General features: G+C 40.6%; 2 protein-coding genes across 4 annotated transcripts in view; both read right to left on the bottom strand.

The window, feature by feature from the left end:
• The window catches only part of LOC135944099 (protein Fe65 homolog), a 52,399-nt gene extending 50,807 nt beyond the window's left edge, over positions 1 to 1,592 (bottom strand). Inside the window, exon 1 of the mRNA XM_065490841.1 lies at positions 1,438 to 1,592. The gene's annotated coding sequence lies outside the window, so the exon portion shown is untranslated. The remainder of the gene's footprint in view (positions 1 to 1,437) is intronic.
• A 761-nt stretch (positions 1,593 to 2,353) lies between these two features.
• LOC135944706 (titin) overlaps positions 2,354 to 21,450 on the bottom strand; it is a 41,649-nt gene continuing 22,552 nt past the window's right edge. For 2 of the 3 annotated variants that reach the window (XM_065491834.1, XM_065491835.1), the window contains 8 exons: positions 21,049 to 21,286; positions 19,223 to 19,351; positions 8,724 to 8,786; positions 8,241 to 8,301; positions 8,063 to 8,190; positions 7,933 to 8,002; positions 4,898 to 7,425; positions 2,354 to 4,035 (listed from right to left, as the gene is read on the bottom strand). In XM_065491834.1, coding sequence (XP_065347906.1) covers positions 4,925 to 7,425; positions 7,933 to 8,002; positions 8,063 to 8,190; positions 8,241 to 8,301; positions 8,724 to 8,786; positions 19,223 to 19,351; positions 21,049 to 21,286 — 3,190 coding nt within the window. In that variant the 3' untranslated portion in view covers positions 2,354 to 4,035; positions 4,898 to 4,924. Of the gene's footprint in view, positions 4,036 to 4,897; positions 7,426 to 7,932; positions 8,003 to 8,062; positions 8,191 to 8,240; positions 8,302 to 8,723; positions 8,787 to 19,222; positions 19,352 to 20,056; positions 20,398 to 21,048; positions 21,287 to 21,450 lie in introns of those variants that run through there. The other variant, XM_065491836.1, reaches the window with a different exon arrangement.

Below are 21,450 nucleotides of genomic sequence, written 5' to 3'. Positions count from 1 at the left end.
AAAAATGCAAAAAAATAGAGCTTCTCTAACTGGTTAAAATGGAGCTAAATTATCTTTATATTAACTATCTAAAGCCATTGTAGAAATAAAATACTGCCTCTCTAGGTGGAGAGAGATGAGCATTTGCATTGTAAACTTAAATAGGGATTTTAAAATTTTATTATTGACTTGAAAAGCGGTGTAATTGAGAAAGACAATTTGTCTGAGGACATAAAAAAATTGAAAAGAACTGCGGTTCCAATAAATTACCAAGAGATACAAGATAAAATTTCGTCCTTGCACGATGCAGACTGGAAACTAGAGCAGCGGGTGGCAACCGCATCGGCAACGAGCGGAGGGCATGAAAAATTCAGCAGCCCCTTTACGGCGGGCAAATACAAATGAGCAGACCGAGGCAGGGCCCATTCGGGGGCCCCTTACGGCCGAATTAAACGGCGGCGAGCGCTGGCTGCGCAGTGGGCTGGCCTCTCTACGCCACGAATTGCAAATTGCGCCCAGGAGCTAGCATTCTCATTAATAGCTGGACGCGTGCAATTACGAGTAAGTGCAGCAGACCTGCTGGGAATTACGCCCGGCGTGAATAAGTGAAATTTGCGCAAGCACTGCTATCATTTGCAAACGTGTTTTGGACGCGCTCACGCGCAAGTCAACTTCAATGTTTGTCCAAAATTCCTTTTCAAACAAAGCCGGACGGAAGCACAACTACTTGGCCATTTCTTAATTTTTAATATAGACTCGCGTCTCCATTTCACAGCCTCCTTCCCAATTGAAGACACAAGTCGAGTCATCTATTTAATAATTTTAACAAATGGAATTCGATTATTGTAAATTTTAAACACATCAATCACCTTTTTGTCAGATCAAGAGGCTTTTGTTAGCTAAAAATGTTCAGATTTGAACTGAATTCAGAATATTTTTCTAACTAATCTTGAAATTTTAAATTTATAGCCAAACTTAAAAAAATATTTCCATCTCACGAAAAATTACTTGCCAACACAAGAACAAGTTATATGTATTAAACAAGAATTCATTGGCTAAAAATAAAAGCGAATAAAAATTTTCATAGCCTTTCCCACCGTCAATTTTTTTTAATGTAATTGTCTGATTTCAATCACCTACAGTTTTAATTTGTCGTAAAATATTACTTCCGCATTAAAAAAACACAAGTTTATCAGTTGTTTTTACGGTGTAACCTGAACTTAACCTAAAACAATAGCAAAAAATTTATTAAGTCAAAAGTCAAAATGCTGCCAGGAAGAAGGCGCTGCGCTAGTATTTTCGTCTTAAATAAACCTCAATTTTCTCAATTTTTAAGAAGGCATATCGAAAGAACAAGGAGCGTCAAACTAGTCGTCTGTGAAGGTGAGCCAAATCAAGTGAAGCAGTCAAATTGTGAGGAAGTATAGTGATGCCAGAATTCAAGGAGAGATGACTCACCTCCTGCTCCTCCACAGATCAAATGCCGTCGATGCAGCCTCTTGATGCGATTCACGCGATAAAAAAACGGTTACACAACTCGAAAGCTGAACCCTTGATCTAAAACACTGTCATTCGTAGTTTGCAACTTTGCCAAATTTTAAACTTTGATTGGGTTTGTTCCTGATTTTGATGCAGCAAGCGAGAGGCGGCTTCGCGGAACCACCCACTTGTGAGCAAACATGTGTTTCTCCCTTCCAGGTGCCTGTGTCGGTGACCACCGCAGATATCGGTTGGATGGTCAGAACGATGTAACCGGTTTATATTGTAATTTGTTATATGTATGTATTGGTTAGCGAATTTTTCTGTCTGGGTAACTGGGTATGTTCATAAAAAATATTTTTTCTTATTACAATTTAGAATTATCAAAGATTGGAACGCAGATTCGTTTTAGGCATTTTTGACTATGATTTAGAAGTAAAGGAATTAAGGTTGGCTTTTAATTAATCCTTTTAATTTTCAGCGACTTATTTATGTCCCCTTCTCTTAATACAAAAATATTCCTTACATTTTCCTGTTTAGTATCATTTAGCTGTGTTATTCCATCAGAAAATGAAAGTACTCTAAATATTGGAACTTGTATAGCTTATTAAATCTATTTTAAATTTCAGAAGGCCTTGATGGGCCTCTAATAATTTATTTGAAAATTTCCACCATAATATGTAGATACAACTCGTAATTTTTCACCTTTTACGCCTTTCTTGGAATGTTTTTATAGTAATATAGGAAATTTATGAAATTTCTTTTTATATAATTTCAATAGAGAAAAATAAGCAAAAAGTTAGCGAATCGAAATACTTGCTAGATTTGGGTAGTTAAAATATTCTTGATTTCTTGCTCAGCACCAAAACAATATATTGAAACAAAACAACAAATATACAGGGTCTTCCGCACATTGCATATGTTTTGCAAGTGCCTTTATTAGACAAGTGTAGCAAATAATACATGCTGACTGTACAATTAATAGTTTAACTTAATACGCGTTACATATACTTAATTCTCTGCATTTTGTTCAGAATTTCTCAGCAAAAGAAAAATACCAATCAATTAAAAAAGTATTAACTACATCAACAATAATGGAGATAAAACAAATCGTAGAAAACATGTTTGCTTGCTTGGCTGTATTCACCACCTACAGCTCTTCTGTGGGAAACAAAAGTATCCTAATAAGAAAAGACAAATTACTTTAACTCAAATAAAAAATGCAGCTTTGACACAGGCAAAAATTATAATTAACAAATCTGACTAGACACCTAAAATACAAAAAATTTTGTCACGTCTTGCAACTAAAAATTATATTAATTTATTATATTCACCATGGAAAGTAGCTCAAAAGGTTAGTTACTGCGTAAGTGTTTCAATTTGTTTCCTAGATTATTTACTTAGTTAGCTTCAAGTCTAAAATACAAAAGAAAAAAGAACCAGAGGAGAGCACTTTTAATGCTGTCAGCAATACAAATTAAAGACAAAAAATGAGACAATTAGTTTTCTACAGCTCCCCCCACACTGTGATCCCGACTCAGCAATAAATTTTCTAGCAAAAAATAGAGTGCATGCTCATCAAGAGATATGTCCGCGTCTAATTGAACTGCATTTACAAAAAATACGCAGCAAGCAAAAATTTTGGGTCAACCAACTGATCCTCCCGTGGTCCTCTGAACGTGATTATCATATTTTCCAGCTACATTACCAGATACATTTTATTTGTTTCATCCAGAAACATCTAAATATTTTGAAAAACTATCCGTCTTGATTAGGAATCACCAGTAAAGTTTGCGGGAATGCAAAAATGTGCCCTTTATATCTTTGCGATAAAATTTTAATATACAGACACAAAATTTAGTAGGACACTCCAATATTCTCAAAACACAATTTAATTATTTTTCTCTTCGTGGAAAATAGGAGCAAAATAAGGCATACAAGTTTTCACATTCAACTACAGTGCTATGTATATATTCCACTTAAGTTGACACAGTAAGTATAATGTTCTCTGCTTTGCATTGCTCACTTAGTTTCAATACATAAATGTAGGATACAAAATACTATTTTCAGGAGGCGTAAGTGTGGAATAATTTGAAACTGACTTAGCACAGAAATGCTATTTGGATCGTGGGGTGTGCATTTCTGCCACCATTTTGCCCAATTTTAATCTTCACGTATTTCATATGTGCTCAATTGAAAATTTGTTTGCGTATGATGGTTATTGTTTATCAGTTAGAATCACAGGAAATTACATTTTGTAAAATGGTGTATCCAAGCTTTTGCATCCCCACGTTATTAATTAGTATATTATATAACGCCTAAATATACTTTAAAAAGTACAAAAATCATTAATCAGGGTAGCTATGAATATATATGTCATCCACAGTCGTAAAATCTGCATATAGTTTGTAACTGTGGCCACCAGTGCCGATAAATCCAGCTTGACTCAATGGAAAACGGGTGTAAATATTCTGACGGTGAGCTAAACTATCTACAATTGTTGCTGACGAGAGTCGCCTGTAATTGGTACGTCTTCTGATCAGCGCCATGACACAGTCCTTTTTCCACGTGATTTCCCTGAAACAAAATAGGTTTTTATCAAAATGATCATTGACCTAAACTACTTTCTAATAAGGAAAAAAACTCTTTTATTGCACTCTAAGCATCTTATTCATAGTGGCAAAAACGTTTATCAATTGATGAGATAAGCTCTAGTTTCTTTATTTATCGCCACTTCTTATTCTGATATTTCTGTGCCGAGATTTTGCCTCGAATTACTAAGGTGCGCTTGAATCTAGCAGGTGTTTTTGGAACACAGGAAATTCGCTTTGGTTCACACAATTAATTTTGGTTGGTAAATGATTCGCCAATTTTACAATGCGCATTAATACACCACTAGCATTTTTGCGCAAAAAAACTAAATGAAAAAACAGTCAATAATGGATTGGACCTTCTTTAGATCAAAATTTGCGATAAAAATTCCATAGTTTAAAATTTCAGAAAAATCAATTGCACTAGAATCGATCTTTAAAATACAATTTCTGGTCATTTATGATTCGCTACACAAATGCATGGGGTAAAAAGAACGAAAAAATTGCGGAAATACTCTGTAAAAACGTTTTTCAAGATGCTGTAGGTTTAAAGGTAAAATAAGGATTCTTGCGAGCTCTCTGGGATGACTAAACGTGTGATTAAATTTTTGATACCTATAATAATAATTCTTACACCTGATACTAGATAAAAAAGGATGCTTACGTTAAAAATATTATGTTTATCTTAATCTTAATGCTTGCCCATCCTAAACACGATAGCTCGCATTCCTGATATTTCATCACGTCAAAATAATCAAAAGCAAAAATGATCGAGCATACATGACAGTCAAAATCAGCAAAGCATGCAGTAATCTGGCAGCAATTTGAAGCCAATCGAAAATCCTTACTGTTCTAGGCTGCTAATCAGTTTTCCCTCATTGCTGGGCCAGTTTTTCCCACTGCTCCAGCTTCTTCTTCACTTTGGGCGTTATTGTGGTCGCTTTGCCAGATGAAACATTGGGAGGAAGAGACGCGGTGCCCGAGTTGCTTTCGTTCTTGACCAATTCAACGTCTTTGTCCTTGATGGTCCACCAGTTCTTTTCCGAGTAGCTTTTCGGTCTTGGCGTCTTCTCCTGCGCCTGTCTTTCCACCTTAGGTTCGACGCTGTTCATGACAGTGTGCGGCCGTCGATTGAGGCTGTTATTGTTGGCGACGCTTGACGGCGTGGTGTTGTTGTTGATCGAGTTGAGAGTTTTTTCCGAGGCTGCGGGCTTCACTTCCTCGTCGTTCTCCTTGTCGCTGTCCCTTGAAATCTGGACTGAGGTTTCTCTTGACAGCTGGACCGAGAGGTTGTTGTTGTCCGAGTCCTTTGTCAGCTTGAGCGACCGTCTCGCGAACACTTTGAACAGTTCGCACTCGGCATCCGTTTCCGAGGTAGCTGGTTTCTTTCTCAGGATGACCTGCTCAGTTCTGGCCAAATTCTGGATTGGCTTGATCTGTGGACTCATTTCCGTTTTGGGAGTTTCCTCGACAGGCTTTGCGTGTGCTGTCTGACTTTTTAAGCCCTCCACTATGTTTATTTTGCTGGGAAGAATCTGAATTGGGGACGTTTCCTCCTTATGGTTATTATTTTTCGCCACTACCTCAACTTCCACATTCTTTGTTTTAAACACGTTTCTGTTGAGTCGAGCGGGACTAATAATTTTCGGAAGCTCCTCTGCTTTTTCTTTATGCTCGATTGGTTTGGCCTCGAAAATTCCCCTCTCCACGGAATGGGTTTCCATTGACGGAGGATTTGAGAAAACTCTCAACCGCGACGATGACAAACTCTGTTTCAAGAGCTTTGGCTTGTTGTCGTTATCAAGCTCTTCAGTTGAGCTGCTGCTGCTCCGTCTGATAGGCTCTACTTTGGCTGATGCAGCCTCTTGTTTGATGCCCACGGGGTTCAGCTGCAAACGCAGGAACTCATGGGTGCTCGACTTGTCCTTCACTTCAGGGCTTTTACGTCCGAGCTCAACCGGTTTACTTTCAACGATTGATTTGACTTCCACCGCTGTTGGACTGGGGAAGACTCTCTTCGACTTGTCCAGCTCTTCAGCAGAGCTGCTGCTGCTTCTGCGAGCTGGCTCAGTTTTGACCACGCAAGCGTCTTGCTTGCTGTCCAGAGGGTTAAGCTGCAGACGCAGGAACTCGGGGGTGCTTGGCTTGACCACCTTCTCGGTCCTTGCTGGCCATTCGTTATCTTTCAGACGCCTCCTGATCTCGCTCGGTCGCAAATTCACCTCCTCCGAGCTGCTGGCACTATCGTTCGACAAAACTTTCCTCTCAGGAATACTGGTGCTGAGGATATTGTCAACTGAAGACGATTTTCTGATAAGCAACTCGGTCTGCGCGGCCGTCACTGGCGGGTCGGAATGCCTGCTTTTGGCCGCGCGCAGTTTCACGGGCCGCACCTCAATTTTGTCTTCCGATGAGTCGCTTGTGGGCAGCCACGACTGTCTGAACTTAGGCGTAGGCCGCACGTCGTCACTGGTACTGGAAAGCTCAGTCCCAGAGCTCAGGGAGTCTGATGAAATCTTCAAATTGCGTTCCAAACTGTCCATCTGCGACTGACTGGGACTTCGCATCTTGCGGAAGTCTTCCAGACTGTCCAGAGAGCTCGGAGATTGAGCTCCGAAATCCTTATTGGCCTCCAGCGAGTCGTCTGTGTACGACGCGAGAACAAAATGCGCAGGGGACACTGGAGAGGGCGGTGGGAAGTCCACTCTCTGTTGTACCAAAACTGGCTCCACTCGCTGCCTTGAGCTAGCTGACGAAATACGCCTAGGCTCCGGCTTTGGTGCCAAAATCGGAGGCGACCTTGCCTCTTTCCTTGTTGGCGACTCTGGCTTCTCGTCCTTCTTCAAAATCGACTTGATCTCCTTGACCGGAGAGGTCGCCTCCTCCGCCTTTTTCACAGGCGAGAGTCTGGGAAGGGGCACCGGTCTGTCCACCTCGATTTCCAGCTTGTCTGGCTTGGCCCTCTTCTCTGCGATTGGCACCTCAGCTTTCTCAGGCTCGATTTCTGTGGCAGTCTCCTCCTCCTCCTCCTCCTGCTTGTTTTCTTCCCCAAACATGGCACTGAACTTTGAGGCGGCGGCGCTGGCCAGGGCGGCCTGCTCGATGCGCACGGCTGACACGGCGCGGCGATAGGTTGGCTTGATGAGCGCAGGGTTCGGCTGCTCGGTGCTCGAGTGGCTGCGGGCAAGCTTGACCTCTGCGGCGGGGGCGTTAGCGGCCGCGGCGAGCGCGAGCCCAGGCGGCAGCGAGGCAGATTTGAGCTGGCGCTCGAGAATGGCTTCAAAAGAAGGAGCACTGCGCTCCACAGGCGAGGAGGCGGAATACTCAGCCTGACTAATTTCATGGCTGTGCGGAGAAGCAGGCAAACAGACATCATCTGAAAGGGCAAACGAGGCAAGCTTTTAGTTGAAAGCATGGCAAAGTTCGTATGATTAATAATGCAGAATATGCCGCTTTGGGAAAGCAGAAAGTTGCGAATTGAAAGAGAGGCGCACAAAAAACACTTGCATAGATAAGAAAGATTAGGTTATCAGAAATTGGGTTTCATTTACACTAATATGACAATTTCTCAGAGATTTCATTAGACTTTTTCATTGTTTCGGATTTCTTATTATAGAAAAGAGGGCATCATAAAAACGGGTTTGAAATACAACACAGATTTTATTTTGGCTCTGGCGTGTAACTTATTTCGATAACAAACAGCATGATCACATCTTTAAATCTTTTTACAGATAACTTTATTTTGAAGACCACCTTCAAAATTGTTTATCTTTTTCGCTGTAAATTCCTTATCAATGAACTGAGTACTTTAATTCCCAGCTAATTAATTCGTTGTTGATCTTGTCAGTTTTATTCTTGCTCAATAAATAGACAAGTGTTTTACCTTTTTTGAAATCAACAATAGGGCCTATTTCCTCAACAGCCTCGGGAGTAGATGGCAACACAGATTGGGTCTGTAAACCAAAAGGAAAAGCAATAAATTTTCCCCTGTACAGTGCATAATCCAAGCATACTGTTTGGAGCCGCCGGAGCCGTGGTGGGCCATGCGTCCTCTTCGGTCTGACTGCTATCTTGTGCTTGGCTGCTATGTGGCTCAGCGGTGGGATTTTGTCTCCGTTTTCGAGCGCCATGTCTGCTAAGCCTGCAATGAACGGATCAGTATTCGAAAAATTTCAACAAAACAAATTTTACCCTCGCTGTGGGACCTGTCGGCGGCAAACAACTGAACAGAACCTCCAGTATTGTGAAAGTCCTGCAAACAGAAAACGTTTTTACTCTTTGGCTGTTCACTTTTGTCTGCCAGATTTGGATGATTAGGCCGCTTCTCACTGCTATCTTTGCATTATTATCTTGCCACGACTTTAAACACTGAATGCTTGATAAGTGAGCCTGGTGTGTGGCTGACAATGAGTACCGCAAATAAATAGTGTGCTTGCCGAGTGCAAATCGGGCGCAAATTCACGTGCGTAGTCGTCTTAATGATATTTGCAGCTAGATAATTAGTGCTTTAAAAGCACTTGTAAAAATATGTTTTCATTTAATAAATATGAAAAATAAATTAAGTACAGTGCCGAGTTAAGAAACCGAGACAAAATAGGCTTGCCAAGTTCTCAAAAATTTAAGTCCTGTCTTGAAACCAGCTTCCAAAGCTTCAATTTTTCAAAGTAAACTCACCTCGTCCATTTCGTTGCTGCCCATACTGAGGAGAGACCCGTCGCTGCAAGTGCTGTGTGCTCCCTGCAACAAAAATCGAAATTTGAGAATAAAATCCTGACAATAATTGCTTCACAAATATTTAAGTGAGAGCTTAATTTAGTTCGATCTAGGTCTATGACATGAAAGGACAGATTTTTATTTTATTTGCTGATTGGCAAAATACCGTTGCACCGATTGTCTACTGAATTGCTTATTAAAGTAATCAAGATCACGTGAAAAAGTCGATAGTGGATCGCTCGATTTGATTGACATGCATGGCCAAATCAGAAAAATATATGACTGTCGGCTTTTAAAGACTCAATGAATTCAAGATATAAAAGTCTAACAACTTGACATATTCACCTTGACCATTCAAATAAAACGTTGGTACAGAATTATCTCAACATGAAAGTGTACCTAGCGCTGCTTTAAAGATTTCAATCTATTTTCAATTCTATAGTTTGGTGTTTGATATAATCTGGGAGCCGCTTTAGGTGGGCATTGTTCTTTGCATGTTACTGCTAAATTTTATTTATTAACTGTAGAGATATTCTATCAGGTTGTAAAGCGTTAGTCCTACCTGAAACGAAAATGGGTTAGCAGTGATATAAATCGTCAGAGGTCCGGTTCATGTTAGTATGAATAAGCAATAAAAAATAATTATATATCTCTGTTTACAGGGGCATTAATCTTAAGAAAAGCAATTCTGGAAGAAAGGTCGGTTCGTTAGACTTAAAATAATCTGAAGCCTATTTTGAAACTCAGGTATGATTAAAGTGTTTCCATTGTTTTCATTACTCGAGTTCAATCAGCATTATTGTATGCTCTCAAGTCAACTTAATGTAGGCAATTAAAATGAAAAAAAAAGATATAAAAGTAGCACTCGAGGGAAAGAGTACCCTAACAAAGGCATATCTAAATGTGAAACACCATTCATTCAGATTTGAAGTTGCGAAAGACCGATAAAAATATCATCATTCGCTACGCGCTCCGATGAGCTCCGTAATACAGATGATTAAACTACGACAGCATTTCCCATAATAGCTGCTCTAATCAAAAAGCCGTGAAATTCTCACCAAGGCTTTATCTCGTGCACCGCCGCTGCTTTAAAGAAGCTTACATCTCTATAGTGCTAATCACGATGAAAATTCAGCCACGCAATTAAAACCTTGCCACCTCCGGTTTCGTTTCTAGCGCAGAAGTGGAATATATATATGACAGAGATGATGAGCATCGCGTAATATATCGCGCACAATCAGTACTTTCCCTTCCTTCATTGAAAAAAACGGCGGCGGTGGCGGCGTCCGCAGCCGCGCGCATCAGGAAGAGAAATCACGTAATGCTCGCACCGCTTTTGTCCTCGCAGGCAATCCAGTTATTTAACATTGTGAGTCTCCCTCTTTCATCCTGAGCCGCCAATGAAGTTTATAGTCGCGGTTTGTTCAGTGAATTTTGCGCTCCGACAACAGGTTTCTCTTGTTGAGTGTTCACTCTCGAATGCATATTATGCCTACGCGTCGCGTATCTCGAGCGTCGTCCATCAACGTCATCCACCTCCTTGTTCGCGTAACGAGAGCCGGACAGCGTTTTATCTTATTTCAATTAGAGCAAGTGGTCGGGTCGGCTGATACGCATGCGAGATGAGGTGTCTTCTTCTTTGCACCGGCTCTGATTCAATTTGCGATTCTACGTATCTAGCTGCCCTCTGATGGACGCAATTGAATTGCTGTCGTCTTAATTCAACTGGTTGAATGTAACAATACGAAAAATAATAATCAGAGAAAATTATATAAATTGAATCATAAATCTGAAAAAAATGAGGAATTACTAAAATTTTAAAACGTGCAACAAAGAACTCCTGTTTAGACTTAGTAAGAACTTAAGAGGTGTAAACTAAAAGTATTTTTGAAAGCATAGGATTAGATTAACTTTTCAACTGAACATTTGTGTATTTGTTTGAAACAACAAGAACATTTTCAAGGAAAGTTGTGACACTTATACAAATTGCCTTATTCCTTAATCAGAGAATTAAGGTGCACGGATCAAGTTTGACAAAACTATAAAAACCCTTTAATAACACAGTTTAAAAAGTAAAACATTTAAAATGATAAAAAGAATAATGTAGAAACCAAAACTCAAAACTTTTCAAAGAGGTCAAAATAGTTCAGACTTTTTCAACGAATTTAAATTATGAGGTTAATGTAATGATAATAACGGTTCTTTAATTGAACCTAAATACGATTGTCAGAGCAACATCAAACTTCGGTTTAACACGCCTGTTTATTAGTCTAAACTGTTGAAAGCGTGTGTTTGATATGCTCCAGGTGTTCGGTTCAATTCTGATAATCGCTGGCGCGTTGAGGGCATGATGGACCAAATAAAAACTCGCGTGGAGCGGCCGATCGGCCGCGCGCGAACGGTATAAATAAAAATGTGCTCTTCATGACAATTGGTCGACGCGTCCCCCGTATGTCCCGTTACCTTTATCTTTTCGTGTGTGTATGTGCGTTTACATTTGAAAACACGCCGGTCAACTCTCTTATACGTGGAGCTGGTTTTTCGTGTTTTTTACTCACGAAAACGGCAGCCTAAAATTTCATCTCTAAGGGCAAGCTGTCCAAGCCGCTTTTCTCTACATGTTATATTTGTAGTGAGTGGCAGAGGAGGAAGCAGTAAACGAGTTCACGATAGGGCTTGAGATCATCATTTTCAATAGCCCATCAATTAAATTTTATGAGCACTGCGTCTTGGCTATAGCTGTAATTACACTTAAACTACCAAAATGTGAATTGCCAAATTTCGCAAAAACGGCACTAGGGAAGTTGGCCTGCTTTGCATGTAACCTGTTATTTTTCGCCTCTCACTAAATATTGAATTCTGTGAAGTTGATTAAAAGTCAGCCACTTCCTGCATGTGGTAATGTTAGAGAGGCATTTTGCTTCGCAGCAATTCAATGCAGGGTTGACTTGTTTCAGTGCACTTTGAGCTCGCGATTTGCATGATTCGCATCTTCATGCGAGCAGCGTTTCCGCTAGTGTCTATACACGCTATCACATTTCATCAATTCCAGCAACCCTTTTTGTTTATTTTGCATATCATTAGCTCGGCGTCAATGTAGCAGACAGAAGCTGAACCATGAACAAAGCGCTGGCTCAAAAAATAGGAAAAGCCTTTTACCGGAAACCAGGACTATCCTTATCATTTTTTTTCTTGAAATAATTATTGTTGGTTCAAAGTGAGAAACTTTTTCTTGGGGGGAAATTGTTAATTACTAATTTACTACTAGTATATATTATCGATACGTGTTACTTAGGTTTTTTAATTTCTGAAATTTCTTTGTAATTCTTAATTTTAATGTAAATTATTGAAAAAACAGTTCACTCATTATTTATTTGGCTAAAAATAACTAACTTTTCCGATTTTATCAAGTAAAAATAACTTAATCGTATCAATGAATATCAATCTTTGTAAAAATACGGTTTTAAAACAAGAAGCTGAATTTCATTTCGTTATAATGGTGATTTCAACACCACAGGAAAAGAAGCAAAAATTTTCTATTGAAATTCTACTTCAAAATTTTTCTAATTTCTTTGAGACCTTCATAACAATGAAATAAATATTCCTAAAAGGTTTTAAAGCTCACTCAAGGCTGTTGCGGTCATACGTTAGCATTTACAGTGCTGAACAAGCGTCCGAATCAGTTCAAGGTGCGCTGTTTCAGAGTTGAATTTCACGCCTTTGAAGGAGGTAATGCGTTGTTCCGAGAACCTAGTAGGACCAAACTAACACAAACCCAGCGAAACACCTTGATGCCGGCTAATGTTCCAACTGAGCAAACCGAACAATGCGTCGAGCGAGCAGCAGGAGCAAATTGAGCCGGCCAAAGCCTCTCTCCTGCAGAAACAAAGTCGCGGATTTGAGCAACGCACATTTAGGTCCTCGGCGCGCTCACAATGCTAATTGGTGAGCCACGGACACTACGATTGTACCGTCGTCTGCGCGCACACAAACACACACCTCCGCCACCGCTTTGCTCCACATTCGCGCGACCGGGGTTCACACGGACAACAATCGCGTTTGGAAAAAAGAATACAATGCGTGAGTGTGCCTCGAACAGACCTAATGATAAAAATGAAAAAGAAATAATAACACGCTTGTAAGTAGAGCTGACGCTTTGCTGTTTAATGGGATAGAATAGGGGTCAGAAATTATTACGCTGGCATCTCACATGATGAGATCAATTGTGTGATAAAATCAATGGGATAGTTTTATATTCGCTACAGTGCTACTCTGAGAGATAAATTCTTAAATAAGAGCACCAAATAATAATGCTAGCGCTTCTATTTTGCTCCCAGCTTTATCACCTTTCCATTATTTTTTTGGCATTCTGTTTAACTTTTTTACAAACTAAAATTATAAAAATATATTACTGTAGGACGGTAAAAAAAATAAATATATCAGTGGATAAAACTTAATAAAACATATTGATTCACTCCTACATATAAATAAACCACTAATTAAACTAGAATTCGGATAGAGGAAAACCGATCAAACTAATTCACAAGATGTTTCACTCCTCTTGCACACAAGTGAAACCTTAATTTTGGTCAATTGTGAATCAAATATGACGGAGGTAAACATCGGTAGCGAGACAAATTGGTTTAACTGGAATTAATCATAAGCCACGTACATCTTTTAACTTTCTCTGATTAAGATTGACATAATATGCAGTTACCAACGTTTGTGAGCTGGTCCAAGTCATTTGATTGAATTAAATGGCACTCAGTGTCGGAACTTACAACAAGATCAGTCTCCGTAAAAGCTCTTAGAATAAAAAAATGTCAACCAAAGGTTGTGTGCTAATATCTAATTACAAAAATCATTAATTTCTCGCAGTAATCCATAATTATAAATGAAAAAACCTTACGTTTAAATCCTCAAGGTGATCACATTGAGCGGTATTGAGCAGTTCAAAGCAGAAAATCGCTAGCTAACATGAAGCAGTGTAGCTGTGTCGGTGGCATTCGCACGAACGACGTTGATACTACTGCAACATGGCCGGAGAGCAACCAGGATGAAGGATGAGCGAGTGTGGCGAGTTGGGTGCCCACGTTAACGATAGCAGCCAACAAAGCCGTGTGTGACCGTGATGCAGCCGCACACATTGAAATGCATGCTCTCGCTCTGCCGCTAATTAATGCCGCGGTCCGCCAGCGCCATTTGGCGATTTTATAAAGCCTCATTTACCGACCATCATTGTCCGCAATTTGAGGCTTACGTGTATACACTGCACACCGACATACGACCTCTTATCAACGCCGGCGCCGGCCTCCCGTGTGCAAATCCATTTCTTGCTGATAACGATTCCCAGAATTTCTCTCTCTATATACAAAGGCGAGGAATTGAGACCCCATTGTTTGCCCTCACGGCAGCTGATTGTTTGGGTCGGCATCTTATCTGATTGCTTTGATTCGGCACAGCAAGCGGCGGTTTGCTTGGAATTACGAAATTTTAAAATTCATACCGGCGTGAAAGTGAATTGCATTATTTTATGGATTCGCTGTTTTGCCGCTGGTATATCAGCACAAATAATAAAGTACAACACTTTCTAAATGGAGTTTTCGGCCTTCTATGCACGCGCAGCACACAAAGTCACACACAATTCGCGTAATTAGGAAATGCTCTCTGAATAAAGCTTACAACACCGGCAGGATACCTTTGTTTGCAAATGCGTCTTTTAATTCGTCGAAACAGTATACTACAAGCTGAAATGTGCGTTTAAGGAGCGCAAGTAAGTAAAATGTCCCACTGCAGCCATACGCGTAACTTTCTTCCGCGTGTTTTACTTGCTCCAAAACGCCATGCAGTTTCCTGTCTTGATTTAAAACCGAACATGGTCTCGAAAATCGGTTATTTTCTTTTCTTTTTGTTAAGCTTCCGTTCTGACAGGAAGTGTCATTAAATTTGGATAAGCTTATCAAGCGTTTAAATGTAAAAATGATTTAAAAGGTCCTGGTAGCTATAAAATTTATAAATCATATTGTTCCTTCTACATTGCATGAAGTATGATATTCATAGCCAGATAACACTTAGAATCAGTGGTTCTGACTTCGCAAATACATGGTTGAAAGCAAGGAAATTGACTTCACACGAGTGAATTTGAAATTGAATTTACGTTTTTTGCTTGCTTTCAGTTTTTTCAATTTTTATCGACAAATGTTGACATTTCCGGATATTTGAAAAAACCTGGATATTGAAAAAATGGCACTGCTGGAAACCCAAAAATTCCTTTTTGCCACTTGAGGTCAATATATGGGTAGCGCTGCAAATTTTTGAGAAAAAGTGATGCAAAGTTTGCGTTCTTTCCAATTGGTGGCACTGTGTCCTTGTCCTGAATCTAATCTTATTTTATAATAGAATTAGGAGCTTCCTCTTATAAAGTAAGGACCATTGAATCGATCTCGAAAATATGAATCAAAATTAGCCAAGAAAACACGGACAAGGACTGCAAATTTTCGAGAAAATTGGCAATTAATGAACGTTCTGCAGTCTTGCCCTGTTTTTATTTTAGCACTTAACAGATTTTATTGTTGAAGCAAACGGCTCAAAGAATCGTTTACTTAAGTCAGCAACTGAACTTTTTTCAACTGATGCCATGAATCGATCCTCTTTATTGGTAGTTTCTTTTTTTCCGAAAAGACAAATAAAAAAGCGAACGATAAATGCCTTTTTAATATGTAAATTAATGCGAAGCCTCTAAATAATTCCGAATGTTTTTGAAATAACATGTTCTGTGGAGGGAATAAAATTTACGAGCTCGTCGACAGCGAATTTCGCGCCCAAAAGCACCATAAGAGCAAAGGACTATTAATAAACCACGTCCATCGGATTGTTTGGGGAAGCCAACGCAAAACGCGAACAACAATCGAGATGAGTCACGGCGCTGCTGGACGTGGGCTTCAACGCGCGGAGGCTGCAAAAGTGAAAACAACAGCACAATGCGAATAATCGCGGACAGAGATATCCTCTCCGCGAATTGAGGTTAGGAAATGGAGATGCACTCTTTGGCGGAAAGAAAAACTCACAGGTGACCTCTGCGGTTCAAACGGTGTAACGTGGGTGGACAAAGTCACGCAAGCTGCTTGTGACCATTTACACTCGCACAATGGGACTGTGTCAAGAGGCGCATCGCATTGTGATGCAGACGAGCGATTACTAATTCGGGCCCCCCAGTTCGACCGACGCTTCCTCCGCAGAACGAACAAAACTGTTCTTTCGCTATCCACGATCGAGAGAGAGGAGGAATTGGGAATAACTCGTGCTTTCCTTTTCTCGATAATTTGTTTTCCCAGAGGATCATTATTGGAGGTAAAGCAAAATCGGCTTTCATTAGCCGAAAATTATCATTTTCTCTCTGTGGCGGCGGCCGACTGACTTTCTAATGATTAATTAGTGGCGGATATTGTTTTGGTCCGCTGTGCAGGCAGCGCAATCAAATTGCAATATTATTTCGGAATAAGGCGAATACGAGACGAGCGTATTTCGGTGGCTCGTTAATGCGTTGCCGGCGTCGATTATTTCACGTGAGTCGTTCCGAGATCATCAGCGTGTTTTTTAAGTGCTTCTCATCCGACGATAATTTTCGTCTCCGCTGAGTACAATTTTACAGACTCGTAGCGGTACTTTTGGGCGAAATGAAAAATGCTCCAACATGTGCGTGGACCAAATGCGAAACCCATGGGTATCGCCAATTTCACAGAATCGTTGCTGGGTAATCATTCAACTGGGTAACTGTATCCCATCGCGAATTAACGCTTAATCTCGAAGCATCGTGTGTGTGTGTGTGTATATGTACATAGTAATCGTAATCGCACTACAACAGGTCCAGCGCCTCAAGCATCAACACACGCTGCTCTCTGGGGCCACAGGCCTCGAACACTTGTGTGCGTGGAAATTAATTCATAAAAGAAGGCCATAAAAGAGACGACGCTGGATCGGAATTTCGTATCCTATTTCAGATTGTAAAAGTCTTGAGGAGGAACGATAAATGTTTAATTAAAGAAAAAGAGGTAAAATCATTATTTCGTCCTGGTGGCGGTAATATGGTGCATCGCTCAAAAACCACTAAAAATTTAACGGCCGCATTGATTGTTGCCCTTTTTTGCAACAAGGAAACTTGAGTTTGGTTGAAGAGCTATGCGCAATTCAACCGCCACCATTACGATTTCTTGCCTTACAGCTAGTTTAAATCTGTTTTATTCTGGTGCATGGCAACTTTGATGGAAAGGGGCGCACCTTAGGGTAACGCTAAAATTGGCATAATCTGATACATACGTGTGCCACTTAACTGTTATAGGCGACGGTTTTAAGTTAATCATTTCTTCTCAACCGCGAAACCTAATGCTACACCCCTCAAATGAATACATGGACTTTGCAGGTGTCATTTTCTCTACCTACCGAAATGCATTAAATATACTCCGGAAATTTTAGGCTGACTGATGAATGCTTACTGAAAGTACTAGCAACTGCCTTTACGTACAAATTTGAGAGTTTCGTTAATCAGGAGCGTTGATAGCCTTGCGTGACTGTTTTTATTTTGAAACACTATTTGACTCAAGAAAAGTAATAAAATTACTGTTTTGAATAACTATATTTAAAAATTTACCATGAAAATGGTGCGTTTTCTTCCTTCAATCATGCCCCTTCATGTGAGAATTAAAATGTGTTAAAAATTAGAACACAAAATTTTATGTGAAAATAAAGCGTATCTGACACGAATCAACCAAATTGAAATTTTTCTGATGACCAACAATTTTGCTTCAGGAGTAGCATTTTTTACAAATTTAGCCACAATTGTCGATTTGAATTTTCGCAAGTGTGTTTGCTAATCAGAGCAATATAAAAGGTCAGTTGGCAAAAACACCGATTCACGCTTACCTCCTCCTCAGGCATGTTGACAGTGGCAGGACAACAAAAACAAAAACACTAGTCACAATCAACAACAGCAAATAAATTCAACTCGAGGAGACGATCACGAGCGGCACAGTACAACAACAGCCATGGTTTTGGCAGGACTGCGGCTCGAGCGAGAAAGACTGCCTGGCTGCCCGCAGGTAGGAACACAGAAACTCGCACGCCAGACCAAGAAGAAGAGAGAGATAACGGTAGCGCCGAGCACAACACGCTCACTCTGCCTTATTAAAAGAGAAACCAATGGCTGGCTGTTCGGCGTGGTGGAGGCAAAATTTTGCGCGGACTCATCTGTCAGCGCGAATTTGCACCGACCGCTGTGCATGCCTTATTATTAGCAACTAGCCAATTTTCTTAAGAATCAAAAGTGAAACTGCCGCTGGCTTGGGTAATAATTATTGCGGGCGTGTTTTATCATCCAATAACGAGGCGTTTTGCAATTTGTGCCTTTCCACTGATTACGATATAGTAAGTTATTGCATTAATAAACGATCAGCGTTAACCGTGGCGAAGTACACTCTAAATCAAGATTGCAATTTTTAATTTATTCTTTAGCAATTTCAATATGCTCCTCGCAATAATTTCAGATGATCTGTTTCAGTCATTCCACATTTTCGGCATTGGCTTGAATCACGGTTTCGTATCTGGCTCGCAAAGCTATCAAAGGATTCAACTAAGAATTTAGGACGTATACAGGGTGCCTTAGCCTTCACAAGAACCTGTGCCACCGCACATTTTTAATCTCACATCAATCTCATACTTAAAACTGTGACATCATTAAGTATTTTATCAACGCCTATTTCTTCCTATAGCCTGCTACTGAACAGCTACTGTAGGGAAAGTCGTCATTGCGGCTGTCAAGGGTGACAGCTATAAGGGTTATTGTTTTATAGCTACAAGGTGATAAGACAAATTACGTCAGATGAATCTGCCATTGCAGAAAGCACAAAAAGTTCAATTAAAGGCATAAGCGTATCTGAATAAATAGAAAAAGGACTCAAATTTGTAATTAATTGTGGTCAATAGCTTACAATGATATGAAAGACAACATAACCATAAATCAACTTTCCGCCATAATATTAATTATCAGATTGTTATCTTAACCTCAACGTGGAATAATATTGCGCGATGTACCGCAGGGAGAACTCCACTATCGTATTTTCCTTGAACACCCGTATGGTAACTGGCAGGTGAACCGCAGTGACGTACGATAAATACCGAGATGTAGGCAATCTCGCGACGTCAGTGTTGCGTGGGAAGCATAACTAGCTAGGCGTTTTGTATTACTCGGAACAGGTGACGCAGACGCGTTCATACCGCAGTTTTCTTTTTTAAAACGATTTCGTATCTAACCGCATTATGAGACAGTTGCTATTTTAATTTTCGTCCCCATGCAAAATGCCCCGTCACCGCAATAATTTCGAGCAAGCCCGGAAAATTGGGGCCATTTCAGTGCAGATGTTGAGGTAAATTGGCCGCGAATTCGGAATAAGAGTAGCACTACTCACCATGTTGTTGTGGTCGTCTGCTGTGTTCGGCGACACGCCATATGGGGAACTGGGCAGACCCAAGTCTTCCTCCTCGTCCTCACTGCGACTGCGGCCCCTTCGGCGGCGCACCGCTTCAAACAGCTCGGCCTGCAGCAGAAATGGCAAGCTTTTGAAAAATTCACCACACACTCCGACATGTGCAGAGATCCATCTAGCCGTACTGGCAAAATCAATACCCCCTGCCTTCGACACTTGTGAAAAGATATCGGGACGAATAATTGACGGCAACACGCGGCGTTATTCATTTTTTATGTCGCTTTGTTCACACTTTTTATCTGAATCTGTGCCAACTGTTGTGTATGTACATAGGTATTATTGTGACTTGCTCACACTTGCATGTTGGCATAATTTTGTTTTATTGTGTTTAGAAAGGGACACGCGGGCGACTTGCACTTTCCAATTCATTGCTTGCATTTAAAGTCGCACATTTGCACATGGAGATTTCATGCGGAAGGTGCTGTGCGGAATTTAAAAAGGGCAAACGTGTTAAATAATAGTTCGTTAACTTCTAGCCTAGCAACAAGGGCACTCATGTGAATTGAGTCAGTGGGATAAATAAAAACAGGCTTTGTGTTCTCGCAAATTATGAATGCGTAGTCAAGTAAATAATGCAAATTAAAAGCAACAGTTCATTCAAGACGCCATTTATCTTCCTATTTTTCTCACTGCGCGTCCACAGCAAACATTACTCTCTGGTAAGAGAAAAAAGTATATTTCTTTATTTGATTAACACACTTAATGGTGGTAATGAGAATCACTCCCTAGAAGGCAGTTGTACAATTGTTTAGTTACCCATATTTTGCAAAAGGCGACATAAATGGCGACGGCCGGCTTAGAGATGACTGACCCCCAAGACGCTCTCGGGCTTGTTGGCGCCTCCGCGGCGGCGGTCTCCTTTGCTCTGGGGTTGATTGTGTATTTGCTTTTCTCGGGGTTCTTTTCCAAGGGCACCATCATTTTGGCTCAAGTGCTATTTACGGACACCGCTTATAAGCCAATTTTCTCAAACGTCGGTGACAACCCTCACTCACGCAATAACGACACTGCCCCAGAAAAGTGTCCCATCGTGTGGGTGTTACACCAGAATAAGAAATCCGCGCGCACTTGTACAGTTTGCCCGGTTACAAGGCTGGCAAAGGACTGACTGCTTTGAACTTTATTTTGAGGAAATGAGCTGACGAAAGGAAGTGGTTCAGTGCTTATCACTTGGGCGGCGATTTTACTTGCATTATGATTTCACTTATACTTATCATAGGAACAACGCCAAGCTATGCAAGTTGATACCAGCAGAAAAAGTAAAAGTGAACCGCCTCTTGATCCTTTTTTTCAGCGATTAACTTGAGTCTCTCCTTATAAGCACACCTTCAAACGAGAAATTCCTTTTGGCACAATGCAGACAGAATTAAATAATGCTGGCGCGCTTAGCAAGAACCAGTTGAGTTGGTATTATGCTCGATCAAGTGCGCTGAGAGCAAGCCAAAGGAGAATTGGCGATCTTCAAGCAGGAGCCTGAAGGCCAACAAGCCAAATGAGGAATTTGCAGCATATAAATGCTCAATTTAGTGCCAAGCACTGAAAGGAAAGCAAGTCGCTCACGTCAGAGTGTAGTAGACCCAGCCCAGTCATTACAAATACAGCATCCGAGCAGATTTTAATCAAACTTATCTCATTTAGAGACAACTATAAAGCGCATGTTCATTTCATTTTATGCTCCTGTTTAATTAATAATTTTTCCTCCACTTATTTAGCGCTTTCTAGGTGAAATTAAAGCTTTGTTTACTCACCCTGACTCCTGCATGCGAGGCGATCGGCCCATTTGGATGCACACCAATGGGCGGAGAAACTGCTCCGTTGTGGTGCAGACCGTACGTCTCAGGAATGTCCATGGCGCTGCCACCTCTGGGTGATGAAGAGCCAGCTCTTGAGTCAGAGGTGAAAATTGAATCATGCGACAAACTGAGGCCCCCTGAGAGAACACCAGCACTTCCACCGTGACTGCCGCCAGATAAGCCGCCAGAACTCCTACAATTAAAAAGATCAATTAGTAAAAAAATATTAGTTTGTCGCATTCAGTGAATAGAATTGGAAGAGACAAAAAATCAAGAGAAGTTCAATTTCATAAAACCCCTGTAATTCTTTGCACAGCAAACTGCACTATTTGTAAATATTCAACTTTATGACCCCAG

This window comes from Cloeon dipterum, chromosome 4 (genome assembly GCF_949628265.1).
Source record: "Cloeon dipterum chromosome 4, ieCloDipt1.1, whole genome shotgun sequence".
In the NCBI taxonomy this organism is placed as follows: domain Eukaryota; kingdom Metazoa; phylum Arthropoda; class Insecta; order Ephemeroptera; family Baetidae; genus Cloeon; species Cloeon dipterum.
This window is presented reverse-complemented; position numbering and strand designations above follow the sequence as displayed.